Source organism: Carassius gibelio, chromosome B1 (genome assembly GCF_023724105.1).
Source record: "Carassius gibelio isolate Cgi1373 ecotype wild population from Czech Republic chromosome B1, carGib1.2-hapl.c, whole genome shotgun sequence".
In the NCBI taxonomy this organism is placed as follows: domain Eukaryota; kingdom Metazoa; phylum Chordata; class Actinopteri; order Cypriniformes; family Cyprinidae; genus Carassius; species Carassius gibelio.
In genome coordinates this window covers 10730319-10745756 of record NC_068396.1, presented here as the reverse complement: position 1 = coordinate 10745756, position 15438 = coordinate 10730319, and the positions used below count along the sequence as shown (strand labels likewise).

General features: G+C 35.1%; 1 protein-coding gene across 1 annotated transcript in view; it reads left to right on the top strand.

Moving 5' to 3' along the window:
- LOC127948365 (zeta-sarcoglycan-like) overlaps positions 1 to 15438 on the top strand; it is a 111591-nt gene that overhangs the window by 48713 nt on the left and 47440 nt on the right. Inside the window, exon 3 of the mRNA XM_052544793.1 lies at positions 7384 to 7471. Within this exon, the coding sequence (XP_052400753.1) occupies positions 7384 to 7471 (88 nt within the window). The remainder of the gene's footprint in view (positions 1 to 7383; positions 7472 to 15438) is intronic.

The window sequence follows — 15438 nt, the reverse complement described above, 5'->3', positions numbered from 1 at the left end:
TGTGCAGCGCATTTTATGGGGGACTGTTTCCTGATCCTGGGAGAGTAGACTACAATGCTGGCTGTTCTGACTCACAGTCTGTAAGTACGTATTTATATTTAAACAATTTGCCACTGATGATTCAACCACGAGTTTTGAGCAGTGTAGAGTAGCACTTGTTGTTTGTTGTTTCTCAAATGCAGACATAGTTTTATGTTTACATGGCACGATACAATCGTGTAAAAACACAGTATAAGTCATTATAATACGTAATTATGTCCCCACTGTATGCTACAAATGCCACATTTATTGTGATGCTGTGGCGGGACATTTAGACATTTATGGAACCTTTTAGACATAAAAAAATAAAAAAAATAAAAAAATATTCCATGGCATCGTAAAGCCCTTTTATTTTTAAGAGTGTAGTCTTGCACAAAGAGCTGTTTGGCAGTTACTGGCAATGCTCTTTCCAACAAAGTTGCTTTGAAAATGCTGGCTTTCGCTTAAAATTTATGAATGTGTGTCCAATATGTGTGTGTGTGTGTGTGTGTGTGTGTGTGTGTGTGCGCGCATAACCTAAGGCCACTTTACATGCTGACCTCATCCAGAGCAGTGACTGGCACTGGTCTACTTAATGGACATACATTTCAGGTGTTTAGATGCTTGAATCACACAGCCGAAAAGATTTGGGTATGAAGACCAGTGCAGCAACCAAAATTTAGTTTTGAGTAAAGTGCCTGAGGACATAATTTACTGATTCATGTCTTTATACATTTTTAAAATTGCAACCCTCAATATACAGTGTATGAGTTAAGAATTTATAACTCAGAATAAAGAATCAAGATAATAATAATAAAAAAATGTCAATAATGGGTAGATGTAAATTATTAATTATATCTTAGCTCATGATTTTATATATATTATTATTATACATCATATATTATATATGATATTATATATATATATATATATATATATATATATATATATATATATATATATATATATATATATATATATATATATATATAATCCCTTTATATTTTAAATAATAAAACAAATTAGATACCTTATATACCCTCATTAAAATTTTATTTATTTATTTATTTTACCCATAAACAGGTGGCTACTCTGCTAGCGAGTGTTTTTTATTTTTATTATTATTATTTTTTTTTAATCATACAGAACAGAATGTCTCTGCACATTCCTCTTGTATATAAAAATGTATTTTAACATCAGGGAGAAGAAAAAAAAATTGCACTTCACCTTTAAGCCTTGAGCTGTGAAGTTATTTGGTTTTGCCCTCTGAAATACCACCTGAACCTCCATGGTACTTAGCTCTGTAAGAGGCACAAAGACATGCCGTCATGAGGGCAAAAAATGTGGTCTTAAGCTTTATCCACCCTTTGGGTGAAGGTACATACATTCATTCTCTGCTATTTTATAGTATCATAAATGGAACCTTGTTAGCTTTATACCACTGGGAGATAGATTGGTTTGTCATTCATTGTGACCCTCTATACAAAAGGTTTCCTTTTCTCTTTTCAGGCTGGATGAATAGAATAGGAATTTTGTTATCAATTTACTAAAAAACAAATGTTTTATGTATCGGTAATGGTAACATAGAGCGATAAATGAGGTTCTGAATTCATCTTTTAAAAATATACACTACCTACCATTCTAAACATTGGGGTTAGAAAATTATTTTATTTTATTTTACAGAATTTGAATGAAATGAATACATTTATTCAGCAAATATGTATGCTGTTTGGAATGTTTGGAAACACAGTGAAAATATTTAAAATAATGTATACTGTATAATGTAATAAAATGTATAAGTATTTATACTGTGTGTGTGTGTGTGTGTGTGTGTGTGTGTGTGTGTGTGTGTGTGTGTGTGTGTGTGTGTGTGTGTGTGTGTGTGTAATGTGTTTACTTGATGAGGGGAAGTAGTATTATTCAGTTGTAATTATTGTTTTGTAAATTAAAATTCTGTAAAATTCATCAAGTATATATACTGTTTGTATCATATGAGAAGTAGTAGTGTCATTGCAATACCTCATTACATTTCTGAGAAAAGACATAATATGATGTTTGACTTTTGAAACTTCTCTGATGCAATTTAAGTGGGGTTGTTAGTGCTTAAGACGCAAAAGACTGACATTTCACACCTACTCATGATGAGAGATGCCTTGGATAATTTCTTCTCTATTCAAGAAGTAGACAAGTGTGAGTGCTTTAACCCTGAACTTATTGCATCATCTGTTTTGCCTCCCTGTGTCCCATCAGCAATGCTGTCTGGCTGGCTTCTTCTTTCCATGTCTGTATCTGTGCTGTCCATGGTGCTGAATGTCTGCTGGTCTTTTAACAGGGGCAAAAACAACAGAGGTGACATTTCTGTACTTTTCAAAAACAAATGAGAAAGAAAGAAAGAAAGAAAGAAAGAAAGAAAGAAAGAAAGAAAGAAAGAAAGAAAGAAAGAAAGAAAGAAAGAAAGAAAGAAAGAAAAGAAAACACTATTATTAATAGTTAAATGGATAAAATGATAACTGGATAAACTTTTGGTTATCATACACACCCTCATATTATTCCAGACCTGTATGTTTTATTTTCATCTGTGAAACACACAATAATATATTCTGATTTTTAGAACCCCACTGACTTCATTACATGGGCAAAAACAGGTTTTCTTTTTGGGTGAACAATCCATTTAAAGAGAACACTACAGTTAAAAAATGTTGAGTAATTCATATACTGTAGAGATCATTGCAGACATCTGTGGCTACCATTGGATTTGTTGTTTTTTTGGCAGTGGTATGATGACCATATGTAATTATGTATCAGTCTCTTTATTAGAATACAACCAGGTAACATTTGTATGCAATGTTAAAAAAGGAAAAACATATTTAGTGTGACCTCTGCTTACACTTAGACCTAAATGGAATGGAACCCCAGTTAATGTCATTGCTAATACATGTATTTGTCCTACTGTTTCAATAATAATAAAATAACATTCACTTTGACGTAAAATAGTAAGTTTGTGCGAGATATGCTTCAGCATTACCTACACATGCTGTATGAGTATAATCTATTAGAAGATTGGTAATAATTTTAATCACATCATCCAGTTAAAAATTCCAAAGACCACAATTTGATAGAAAAAAATAAATAAATCATAATTTTGCATCAGCAAGCCCACTCTCAAAGAAAAGCTGCAAATAAACTGGATACACAATATGTGGATTTCAAGCTGTTATAAAGAATGTCGAAGAATCTGAAAAAGTCAAGAACTGGAAGGCCAAGAAAACTTTCTAAATCTAATGAGAAGTTTCTCAGACTGGAGAAAGTCCACCAATGACCTGGCTCAGCATCTGGCAGCTTCGTCAGGATTCTAAGTTGACCCTTCTACAGTCTGAAGAAGTTTGAACAGGAATGGACTTGTGGACCCTTTTTTTTGTTTTTCAGAAGGGTAAGATATGCAAAAGTTGGAATTCATATTGGTGGAAGAGAGTATTATGAAGTAACAAATCCAAGTTTGGTGTTTTTGGGTCCAGTCGTTGACAATCTGTGAAAAGAAGAGCTGGAGAGAGATAGTAGAATGAGTGCTTGCGGCCTTCAGTTAAACACGTTGGAGGTCTATCCTGGTTTAGGGCTGTGTATCTGTCAGTTGGTAATGTCCAAACTGATGGGATCATGAACGCTATAAAGTAAAGAATTTAATTTATTGTGCCATTTTTTTTCACAGTGCATGATTGTTTTAGTACTTCTAAGAAACAAGGTGTACATGGATTTAATCCTACCAATGATTTTTGTGATTAACTATCAAACAGTACAGTCAGGACATCACAGGGGTTGCCACAGCAGATAAAAAGGCGTCTAAATTTAGGATCTCAGCAGGTGTGTGGGATTGGAGTGCTTCATTAAACGAGAGCAAAAACAATAAAAGAGAGATAATGAAGAAGAGGTGGACATCTGGGAGGAACACAGATTGTCATGCCTGAATGACATTCACACAAATTCTCTCTCTTCATTGGGTGTCCTGCTTAGCATTGTGCAAGGATGGCATGAGAAGAATGAGGCATTGAAGCGTGGACACACATTTTGGAACTGTTTGTTTGGATTGGAAATAAAGATCAGAATAAAGGATAACATTCTAGCCGAAGTGGCTTCTTTTCATGTAAATGTCTAGGAGGTTATTTGCTTTTGTGTCAGCTTCTGTGCTGCCAGGTGACTAATTTCCCAAGCCAATTGTGTTGGGTTTAGAAAAAAAAAAAAGAAGAAATATTCAACATACTGCTGAATGTTGAGTGTTGAAGGTCTATGTCAAGCTAGAGCAATTCAAATGAAAATGTAAAAGCTTGCTTGTGTGAGTTTCTCATATGCATAAACCTTCACTGCCCTGTCATTGCTCACTTTTGATTTAAATGTGTCCTTTTATGATCTCTGTCTTCTGCACTGCTCATTTACCCATGATCAAAAACAATAATACTGTCCATCTCAGCTTTGAACATCCCACATCTAGTGGCAGCACATGTGTTGTTGTAAAGGAGGGTGTTTCTGAGGTAATTAGAGAAGATAGTGTTTTACTCCATTAGACTGACATCATCTGGATCTAATAATACAGTGTGAGACAGCAAGTGCAGATACTGCAGCCCCATACTGCTTCTATTGTTCAAGCAATCAACGAAGTACTCCTCACTATAATATAAAACAGTTGGCTATTGCCGTTGACAGGCAACTATAAGTACTGTGCATGGATGAATCACTTGGTTTATTTCATTCTTTGCCTTTTTGACATCCTTGTTGTCCTCTTATTTTATGTACAGCAAGCGTAGACCCAATGTAAATAAGCAATTCTTTATGCAGTTTAGCTTCTTTGATTGTAAAGGGAGAGTTTACAGGAGTGCAGGCCTGCTTGATTGAAAAATATTTGATGGCAACATTCTGATGTTTTAATTTAGGAATAAATGACTTTACCACTGTGTGTGTGTCAGGTTTTGTCTACATTGTGGGGACCAAATGTCTAGCAGAAATGTCCAGAGTATGCAAGTACTTACAGTCTAAAAATCATTTTGTATATGTATAAAACAATGTTAATACAATGCAATAAAATAACTGTATATAATATTGTTTAAATTCTTATTGTATGTTAACTCTTTCCCTGCTATCATTTAGAAGACAACACCTCTTCGCAATTGAAGAGTTCTTATGGCTTTTTGTGTTTGCACTGTTATACACTCAGGGGCGCAATTACACATCTTCTGAACAAATACAGAATTTCCGAACAAAATCACACATGAACAGGACGGATAAATGAGGGATCTCTTATGTAAACAGGTGCACCTAAAAAATCATGTTACAGATTAAAATGTTGATCCAGGAAGTAGTACATGTCTGCGCAAGCTTTGGAGGTACTGATGAAAGCGATTTATTGGATTTATGCTTTGATAATCGTACTCGATATTAGCCAGATGTAGTTTTTGGCAAAAATTTGATTTTCTCAGCTTTTTGCTCAAAAACAGAGGTGGAAAGTAACGGATTACATTTACTCGGGTTACTGTTTTTTAATTTCACATTTCAATTATCTTTTGATTTTTTTTATTATTAATTTCTTATAATTTCAAATGAGTATTTAACATTTTATGTCTTGTATATCAAACCATTATTTATGCATTTGTAACTGCAGGTTACAGTATTAAAAAGATGAGTTTGTTGATACTGATTTGCCTGGTGACAGCCCAAATGTCTTATTATTCTAAATAACTGATTCCTTTAATTAAAAACAACTAGTTTGAGATTAATAGGCCTGTCCTGTCCCATTTTTTGCTCCCTCCCACTGTTAAAATGTAATTGTAAAAGAAATTTTTACTCTGAGTAAATTTTAAATGAGCTATTTTTTACTTTAACTTGAGTAGATTTTTAGACTGGTACTTTTGCTTGTACTTAGGTAAAATTTATTTAATGTAATGGTACTCTTACTTGAGTAGAATATTTTTGTACTCTTTCCACCTCTGCTCCAAAATATGCATTTTTATGAAACTTACCTATAATCAAGTCTAGATTAAAAAAAAAAAACAATGCTTTACGCTAGAATAAAACAAACACACACACATACCTATTTTTTATTTTGTTACTTTCTTTATTAGAGACTCTGATCTTTATTTTGGTGTAGTGTATATTCAGTAATATGCAAAATGTACTGGAGTCAATCAAATTTGACTGAAAATCATCATAATCGCTGGTGGTGGATGGTAACTTTTTTTTTTTTTTTTTTGTCCTGCCAATATAAATAATCAAGTTTAGACCATTACACATGGTTCTATACTATGAAAAACATTCTGTCACTAATTGTTCATTACTTATGTGAACTGTAGACTGCATTTTTTTTCTACAGTACACACACATACACACACACACACACACACACACACAAAAAAAAAAAAAAAAAAATCGAGAGCGAAGAAATGGTGAACCTTCTCTTGTGGACCTTCACTGTACTTCATTGTCGATATATTGATCTGGTTGGCTGGCAGGTCGATCAATGTCAAAAGGGAGCGCTGTGCTTTGAAGCTAATCTAAGGGCTGAATTCTCAGGCCCAGATTCTTGAGCATTAAAAAGGAATAAGCCTCAGATCAGTTTATAAAGGTAACACACAGAGTCATTCTTAATAATATATAGACTTTACATATGATGAGGTGATTTCATAGTTGAATGCATTCATGAATGTGACTGGGGTTAAGATGCATTGTATGGCTTGTGTTTATTCAGAGCCACAGCAGAGGTTCTGTTGTAGAAGAGGATGTATAGGTCAGTAGGATCAGAGTTGCACACTGAAGAAGACACTGAATCCAGTGATCCACAGCTACACCCCTGTATGCATGAACACACAGATACACACACCCCGGATAGCCAAAGTGCATTCATCCTTGCACACACACACACACACAGCTGTCTCTGACAGCTCAGATATCACACATAAGCTTCATGTTGAACACATTAACATCACATCTATTATTTACATTATTTTCATGGTTTTGATTTGAATTTAAATTAGTATGGTTTATGTAAATGACATATTTTCTATTTGATTATTATTATTCCAATTCTGCTTAAAACATTTACTTTAAAGTAATCTTTATTTTATTTTATTTATTTGTTTGTCTATTTATCAATTTGTTTGATGCTAGATGATTCATAAAGGACTATTTTTTTTTTTTTTTTTTATGTTTTAGAATTTGTATAACAAGGCTACCTAAACACAACTAAAATGATGTGTTGTGAATGAGATGCAGGGTTGTAAGATCAATTTAATTTTGCTCAGTTTCCTTTTTCCTGTCCTGCTTTAACTTGTTTATATTCTTTACCTATAATCAGTTTCTGTATTCACTGTGTGTGTGTTTCAGGACAGTCCTCTGGTCTTACAGTCAGACCGCAATGTGACGGTGAATGCACGAAATAACCTTGGCCAGCTGACAGGACAGCTCACTGTGGGTGAGTGGCATTTTTAAACTGTATTTTCATGGACAAGGCACCTGAGTTCATACTTTCTCATTTCACAGCGGGCCTTTTCATTTTTAGCTGATGTGTTTTTCATACACACATCTAGTCTCCATTAATTTTGTATGCTATTGCAATATTTCCATTTTTTGAACTCCTCCAGCATTGCCTTATAAACCGTCATTTCTTTTTCTTTCTTTCTTTCTTTCTTTCTTTCTTTCTTTCTTTCTTTCTTTCTTTCTTTCTTTCTTTCTTCTTCTTTTGGCACATCATTATACTCTTAGCTGGCATCTGCTCATTAACATGATAGGAGTTAATCAAAGTTGTATAAGGAAATTATTCTTTGTGTTAACAATATCAGAATTCATCATTGTTAATAAGTTGAAAGAAAACTATATGGCATTTTAGTAAATGACACGCTGAAGGGCTTTTGGGCCTAGATTGTTTTATTTTATTATTATTATTATTATTATTTTCTGTCTTTTTCATTCATTGTATTATATTCAGAGATTAAACTGGAAGATCACTAAAATCTGGTATTTCTGCCCACCCAAACTGTTTTAGTTATGTAGGTTTTGTTTAAGGTTTCTTGTCTTTTGCCTGGCTTCTCTGATTGTGTTCAAGCATGTTCTTTTCCAGGTAATTATTGCTTGTGTAGTTAAACCCTTTTTTACTTTGTTGAGTCTCATCTTTTGATGTGTATTTAATTGAAAGTGTTTTGTTTCCTGGGATTTCACTTTTGTATGTTTCCTTAGATTTTTTTAATCAATATGAAGCTGCACTTAGATTCCAAAACCTATTAGACCCAAATGTAGAAGCAAAGTGTGTCTTCCAAAAAGCACAATTAACTATGTTGAAAGCCTGTGATTTGTGATTGTACATATTGTGTTTTTGAGTATGTGATGATAGTGTAGAGAGTGGCACTGCTTTTTCAGTTTGAGGTCAGTAAAGTTTAGTTTTTTTTTTTTTCTTTTTTTTTTTCATCCTCATTCCAAATCTATCCAATTTGTAAAGCACTAAATCTACATACTGGAATTATTTGTGAAGGAACGTGTGACACAGAAGTCAGTTTTGAAAAATCAGCTTTGCCATCATTGGAATAAATTACTTTTTTTTTAAATATTAAAATAGTAAACATTTATGTGAAATTTTAATAATATTTCACAATATTACTGCCTACTTTTATTTTGATCAAATACTTAAACCTTGGTGAGTGTAGGAGACTTCTTTCAAAAACATTCAAATATCTCACAGATCACAAACTTTTGAATTGATTGGATTGAGCAACACATTTAGTCAGAAAACCCGTGTTGCACTAATCCTGTAGTCTTGTGTTTTTGTTTTCAGTTGGTGTTCAGTTTCACCATCACGTTTTAAAAGACAGCAGGCTGCATTCTGGGGCTGGCTGCCCACCGGGCTCAGGATCTCCATCAATTACTGCTCTATTTCAATGCAGCCACAGGGGGTTCTGGAGGCCCCGTGTTTTCTGGTGTTTTTCCAGTGAATCCTCTTCCCTTGTCAGGGATTTTTTTTATTTATTTTTTTTTATTTTCCACTCCAGGGTATGCAAGGCAGAGTGTTTATGTCTGCGTGTATAAAAAGAGCTACCTGACTCAAACTAGCTGTAAGATCAGAGCAGAAGCACCCACCCCGGAAGCCAGAAGAAGCCAAGATGCTCTCCTTCACTTACTGCTCATGGACTACAGCAGATTACAGTTTTGCTGTGCAAAGGAAACAGAGAAAGCTACAACCACACACACGTTTCCCCTGTATTAGAAACTGGCAGTAAATACATATTGAAACTTTGTTGTTGTTTTTTTTCCTTTGAATCTCCACTGGTTGTGGCTGTTTTATTTTGGTTAGTGCTACAAAATTCAGAATTTAATAATTGGCTCCAATCTAATTCATGAGTTGGATTTTGAATTAAGTGGGCCATGATTTACAAGAAGTTGAACATGAATTTGAATTGCAATCAAAATAAGTGGAATTTAAGTGGAACATTTCTGAAAATTATCCTGTGTTTTACTCAACCTCTAGACATCTGACTTTCTTCTTTGAGATGGATCCAATCGGTGTTATATTAAAAATTGTAGTGGGTGGGCGTTTTATTTTCCAACAATCCACAAAACATCAAATAAATTGCACGCATCCATAATTAGGATGCCTCATCACGGTAATTTAAATTAATTTAATTGACTATTTCTCTGCATTTTGGCCATTCTTTCCATGACATCAGCATTTTGGGTCCTGAAAATGCACAATTTTTAATACAGGTTTTAAAGTAAGTTTTGTAAATCAATATTGATTCCGTGTTAAACAACAATAACAACAACAACAACAACAAAAAAAGACTTTCGGTCACACTTTATTTTAAGGTCCACTTCTCACTATTAACTTACCATTAACTATGACTTTTGCCTCAATTAGCTCCTAATTGCTGCATATTAATAGTTTATAAGGTAGTTGTTAAGTTAAGGGTATTGGGTAGGATTATGGATGTCATGCATTATACAGTACATACTTTATAAGCACTAATAAACAGCCAATGTGGTAATAATAGTTATTAGTGAGAATTGGACCCTAAACTAAAGTGTTACCAGAATTTCTTTACAAAGTAACATGGTCAAATACTGGCCTCTCATGCATCAAAAATGATTTTTAGTGGTTTTCCAAATCTGTGTGAATGTAGATAATTTTCACGGTGTTGTTGTTTGTATGCAAAAAAAAAGAAAAAAAAAAAAGAAAAAAAAAAATTCTGTTAGTGTTCCTCTTTCATTCACAGGTGGGGAAAATCTGAACTCTCTGTAGTGTAAAAAAAAAAAACAACATACTGTAACAGTCTTCTCAGCTGGGAAATGCTGAATTAAGGTTCACATATGCCTTTAGAAATGGAAAAAAAACCTGGTTCTAAGTATAGTATAAGCACATGCAAGAATTATCTGACTCTTATTGCCTCTTTTATGATAAATGCAAATATTTTAAATTAAATATCAGACTATTTGTGTCCCATGGTGCTTTATTAAGTACACAGCAAGACTAGAAATTAACCAGTGTCAATGAAAGTAATACAAATATGCCACATATGTAATGTTTAGGCGCAAAAGTGATTCCCCGTAGAGACCCCCTCTTTTCTGTTCAGACTCATTATTTGTTTAGTATTGATTTAGTGTCTTTGCAGTCACCATAGTGACTAACAGCTGTCAGATGTCTATGTTCACTGTCTCAGAAGTGAGTATTGTTGATTGTGTATAGCTGATATATTATATACAATTTTTGGAATATTAATTATTGTAAATTATTATTATACATACCTAATTTATTTATTTTTTGCTTAATTTAACTGAAGCATTTGACATAAAATTATGGAAATATTGAGGGTGGAAAATCTTGATAAAGTAAAGTAAAACTTACTTTTTCATTACACAACTTGAAGCAGATGCAATGTGAATTTACTTCTACACTGAGGGTTTGTTACCAATTTGGAGTCCCCTAACAGTCTCACCAGTGTGCCCCCTTTATCCTCTCTTTGACATTTACCCACTCTGCCAGGATGTTGCCTTCAGGCTGTCACTGATCTTTCGACATTGTCTGAATATTTAGGGAATTTCGTATCATGTATTAGCTCCTAAACAGGCAGCAAAATTACACTGTATCACCTCTCGCTCCTACACTCATATTTGCTGTTTGTTTCCCTCTTCTCCTTGTTCTCTCGTCCCTGAACCCACTCGGTGTAAGAACATTAATCTTCAAACAGAAATTGTATAGAGGTGCTGAGAGCCCTAGAGCTGGGCTGTCCTCTGATAGTTTGGCCCAGGAGTGTAGAGGTCTCTGTTTTTATAATATGGCTCATAAGTTCAGGTGATTGATGCACAGTTGCGTCGTGGTGAACATGAAGCGGGAGCACTGTGTTCATGACTTTATCCTGTGTTCATAAGAGAGTCGCTTAAATATCTGAGAGGGGTAGTCTGTCAAAGTCTTTGTAGTTTTAGACCGAGGGTTCAGAATCTTGGGGTCACAAACTAGTATGGGGTTTCTGGAATTGCAGATGACATTCATATGAACTGCTTATTATTTACTTAGGACATTTTTTCCCCAGGTAGAATATACAATGTTGGCAGAGGTGGGCAGTAACAATGTACATTTACTCTGCTACATTTAATTGAGTAATTTTTTTGGAAAAAAATTTACTTTGAAGAGTACTGAAGATTTAATGGAGGATACTTTTACTAATGTTCCTCTTGTTACTTATTTTTATGCAATACATGTTAAGGAATGTGTAATTTATTCCAAGCGCACTGTCTCTTTTATCTGGAACAGAAATCAACCCTCTATGAACACCTTGGCAACAGAATCGCCATTGGATAGTACATTTTTCAGTTTACCCTCCAGACAGACAATTATATATATTTATAATATGGGGCTGTTGATGGTGTGCAATTATTTTCTGGGAAAGCACAGCGAACGTAATTCCAGGCAGCTCTCTTGACCGCATTACAGTTCCATATCACTTCACATAGTAAAACCTTAATAACGGTCACACAGTTTGCACAAAAAGGTGTTGTCAGCACTGCCCTGACGATTTTATCATTTAGCAACTTAAAGGCTACAAATGGCATTTCCAACTAGTGATGTAATAACAGTGCTGTTTATAGACGCTGCAGTAGAAGAATGTTTAGAGACGCACAGAGGTACGTTAGCCTAATTCACACAAGTTCTCTCTCTCTGTGTGTCTCTCTCGCTCTCGCTCTCTTTCTAATGACGTAATTAATAACTGCATTAGAATGCTATCAACGTCTCAAGCCTCCGTTACCAGCTTTAAAGGGGTGGGGGGGGGGGGGGGTGAAATGCTCGTTTTCACTCAATATCCTGTTAATCTTGGGTACCTATAGAGTAGTACTGCATCCTTCAAAACTCCAAAAAGTCTTTATTTTTATTATATTTATAAGAGAAAGATAGTCTGTACCGATTTTTCCCGGAAAAACACGAGCGCCTAGAGGCGTGACGTGTGGGCGGAGCTAAAGAATCACGAGCGCCAGTAGGCTTTTGAGTTGAGATCATGTGGAAGCTGTGAATCCAGAGGCTGAAATTTAACAAGAGCATCATCAGCAAAGGCGGTGTGCTATGTGGTATGTACTGAAACTGTATATATTTGCTTAGCGGTTTTGGAAAATGACTAAGTTCCACTTTATGTCGTCTTTTTTTTTTTTTTTTTTTTTTTTTTTTTTTAAGCTGTACATGTGGAAAGTCCAGTTTGATGACAACATCGCATGTTGTTTACTTGATGTGCTTATGCGCTGATAGCTAAGTAAACAACACAGAGATATTTGAAGCAGTTTTACTCACCGCATGCGGTTCCAACACACGACCGTGACCCTTTTCCGTTGGGACTGCATTATCCTTAAGAAATAAACGATGTGCAATTTGAAATGCAGGGAACAAACAAAAACACTTGCACAACTCCGTTGATGCTCTGTAAATATAAACTCCATCCACTGGTCCCTTAATGCTGTTTCTCTTTTGGTAATCTGTGCATGGTTGTCTTGCCCTGGCAACCAAAAACACACTTCTTTTGTGACTTTTCGCGACGGTCTCGCTCTGATCAGGCTGTGCTCAGCCTCTCAGTGCTCTGCTATAAGGGAGAGCACGCTCTTCCGGAAGAAGAGCGCGCACTTAGGACCCATATAAGGAAATTCCGCTCCACCTAACGTCACACAGAGCCATACTCGAAAAAAACTTTCCGAAACTTGTGACAAACCGGAAGAGATTTTTTTGGAACAAAAATACTCCTTCAAACGTACAACTTAATTTTTGAAACTTTGTCCATGTTTAGCATGGGAATCCAACTCTTTAACAGTGTAAAAAACTCAGTATGCATGAAATAGCATTTCACCCCCCCTTTAAAACAACTTTTTGGTACTAGCAAAAGAGGCATTGGATAAGATGCGGAAGAAATAGTCCTACTCACAATAGTAATTTAAGTACAAAAACCGGAAAAATCCCTTTAAATAAATCATCGGATATATGTCATGAGGTGTGGTAACCGTAGTATAAGCTCCGCTTTGCGTTGTGACCACATCACCACCTCATGTTATTCATTTTAACTGAACATTTTAACTGGACTGGTAGTGGTGCTCATTGTGTCATTCAGTGTTTATGTAAAAAAAAAAAAAAAAAAGGAAAAATATTGGGGGGAAAAAAACTAACAAAAATACTAATAAGATAATAATGATATGAATTCTACTAATAATAACTATAAAACTCACTAAGGATTACTAAGCATTAAAGAGCTGATGTATTCATGAATATTAATCAGGTTGTATGCGTTTGCTCGAACTGACTTGCTGAAATCAAAACTAGATAGCCATTTGCGCATTAGCTCCGCCCACTACCAAAAAACCCGGCAGTTCTTAAAAGCTGAAGAATTTCAAAGGAACGCCATTATTTAACTAGGAAAATAAAACAAAGAATATCGTTTACATGTAGCGCATGAATTCTCTCTCCCTCTCTCTGCGTGTGTGTGAGACAAAGCAACAGCGAGTCGTGAGCCTTCATACTACAGTTTGCGGTACGTTAAATACAGGTGCAATGCACATCCATTCACATTAACTGAAAAACAGCACAGATCGCTTGATGGAGAGTGAAACTCCGTCAGAGTGTTCAGCGAGTGAAAATATATCTGTGCTAAACTTTTACTTAGCCTCAAACTCACACACTGGCGAGTAAAATCTGATAATTTATTAGCCATTGGCTAATATTAGACATCATTTAGTTGCCCAGAGTGAAGATTTAGTTGCATATGTGAGTGATTTATTCGCAATGTAGAGGGTTGTGAATGATGCCCCAGTCGATAATGAATTACTCTTTTGAGTTGATTCTGTTCAAGGCCCTCAACGAACAAACCTGCAAAACGGTCTGAACTGGTTCGCAAATCACTTTGGATTATTTGTTCAGTTCCCTGCACTCACCAAATCATCTGAAGCGGTTTCTCATTCATACCAGGAAATTTAAGAACATTAAGAGCATAAAGACTGCAACTTCTACTGTTGGCTAGCGATGAGGATCTTTATTAGTTGAATACCGTGTGTGCTTTCTGTGAACAATTCTACAGGTATACATTCGATTTCATTTAAGTAGCTTAATTCTAATAGGTACCATACTTGCCAACCGTGAGTCCTCAGAATTAGGGAGATATTCAAAAGGCGGGGGGGTCATATAGGGTTGTGTCATATATAATCACACACACACACAAACAAACGTAAAGAAGAATATAATTCATTTAACTGTACATAGTTTATACATACATGTTATGTACAGTAACAACAACTCATCACAACCCAACCCCATTTATGCACATCCAACCCAACCCAGTCCATTTAGTTAGGAATTTTCAGGCATATTCTTTTTTTTTTATTCGCCATGTCTCTTCTTTCTTCCTCTTCCCCTTCTTCTTCTTCTTCTTCTTTTTCTGTTCTGAATTTGCCGTGCTTGACTTCGAGGTGTAACCTTTATTATTAGGGACTTTAAGCAACATCTGCCAATGGAACGGCTACAGCGACCGGAAGTTTGCTGTCACACCGCTATAGCCAAGAACGTAAAAATCTCTAAGCAACGGTAAACAGGACAGCGCAACGCGGCATTAATTCACTTATTGAGATACGAAAAAAAGTCATTTAAAAAAGCAAGAGAAGGATTGCTTTTGGCTTTAAATGACAATCTTTTGCCAGAAAAGGAGTTTTTAATGTTGTATGATGTAAATAAGTCTAAAAACCTAGATTTACCATGTAAGCAATACTTGCCTTTTAACCTTGATTACATGGAGGAAGACGAATGCTTAAATGAATTTCGTGTCAGAAAATGTGACCTACCAATTCTGGTAGATTTCTTTTTATTTTTTTATTTTTTTTAATGCATTTAGCAAACGCTTTTATCCAAAGCGACTTTCAAGCTATCTTTTTTTTTTT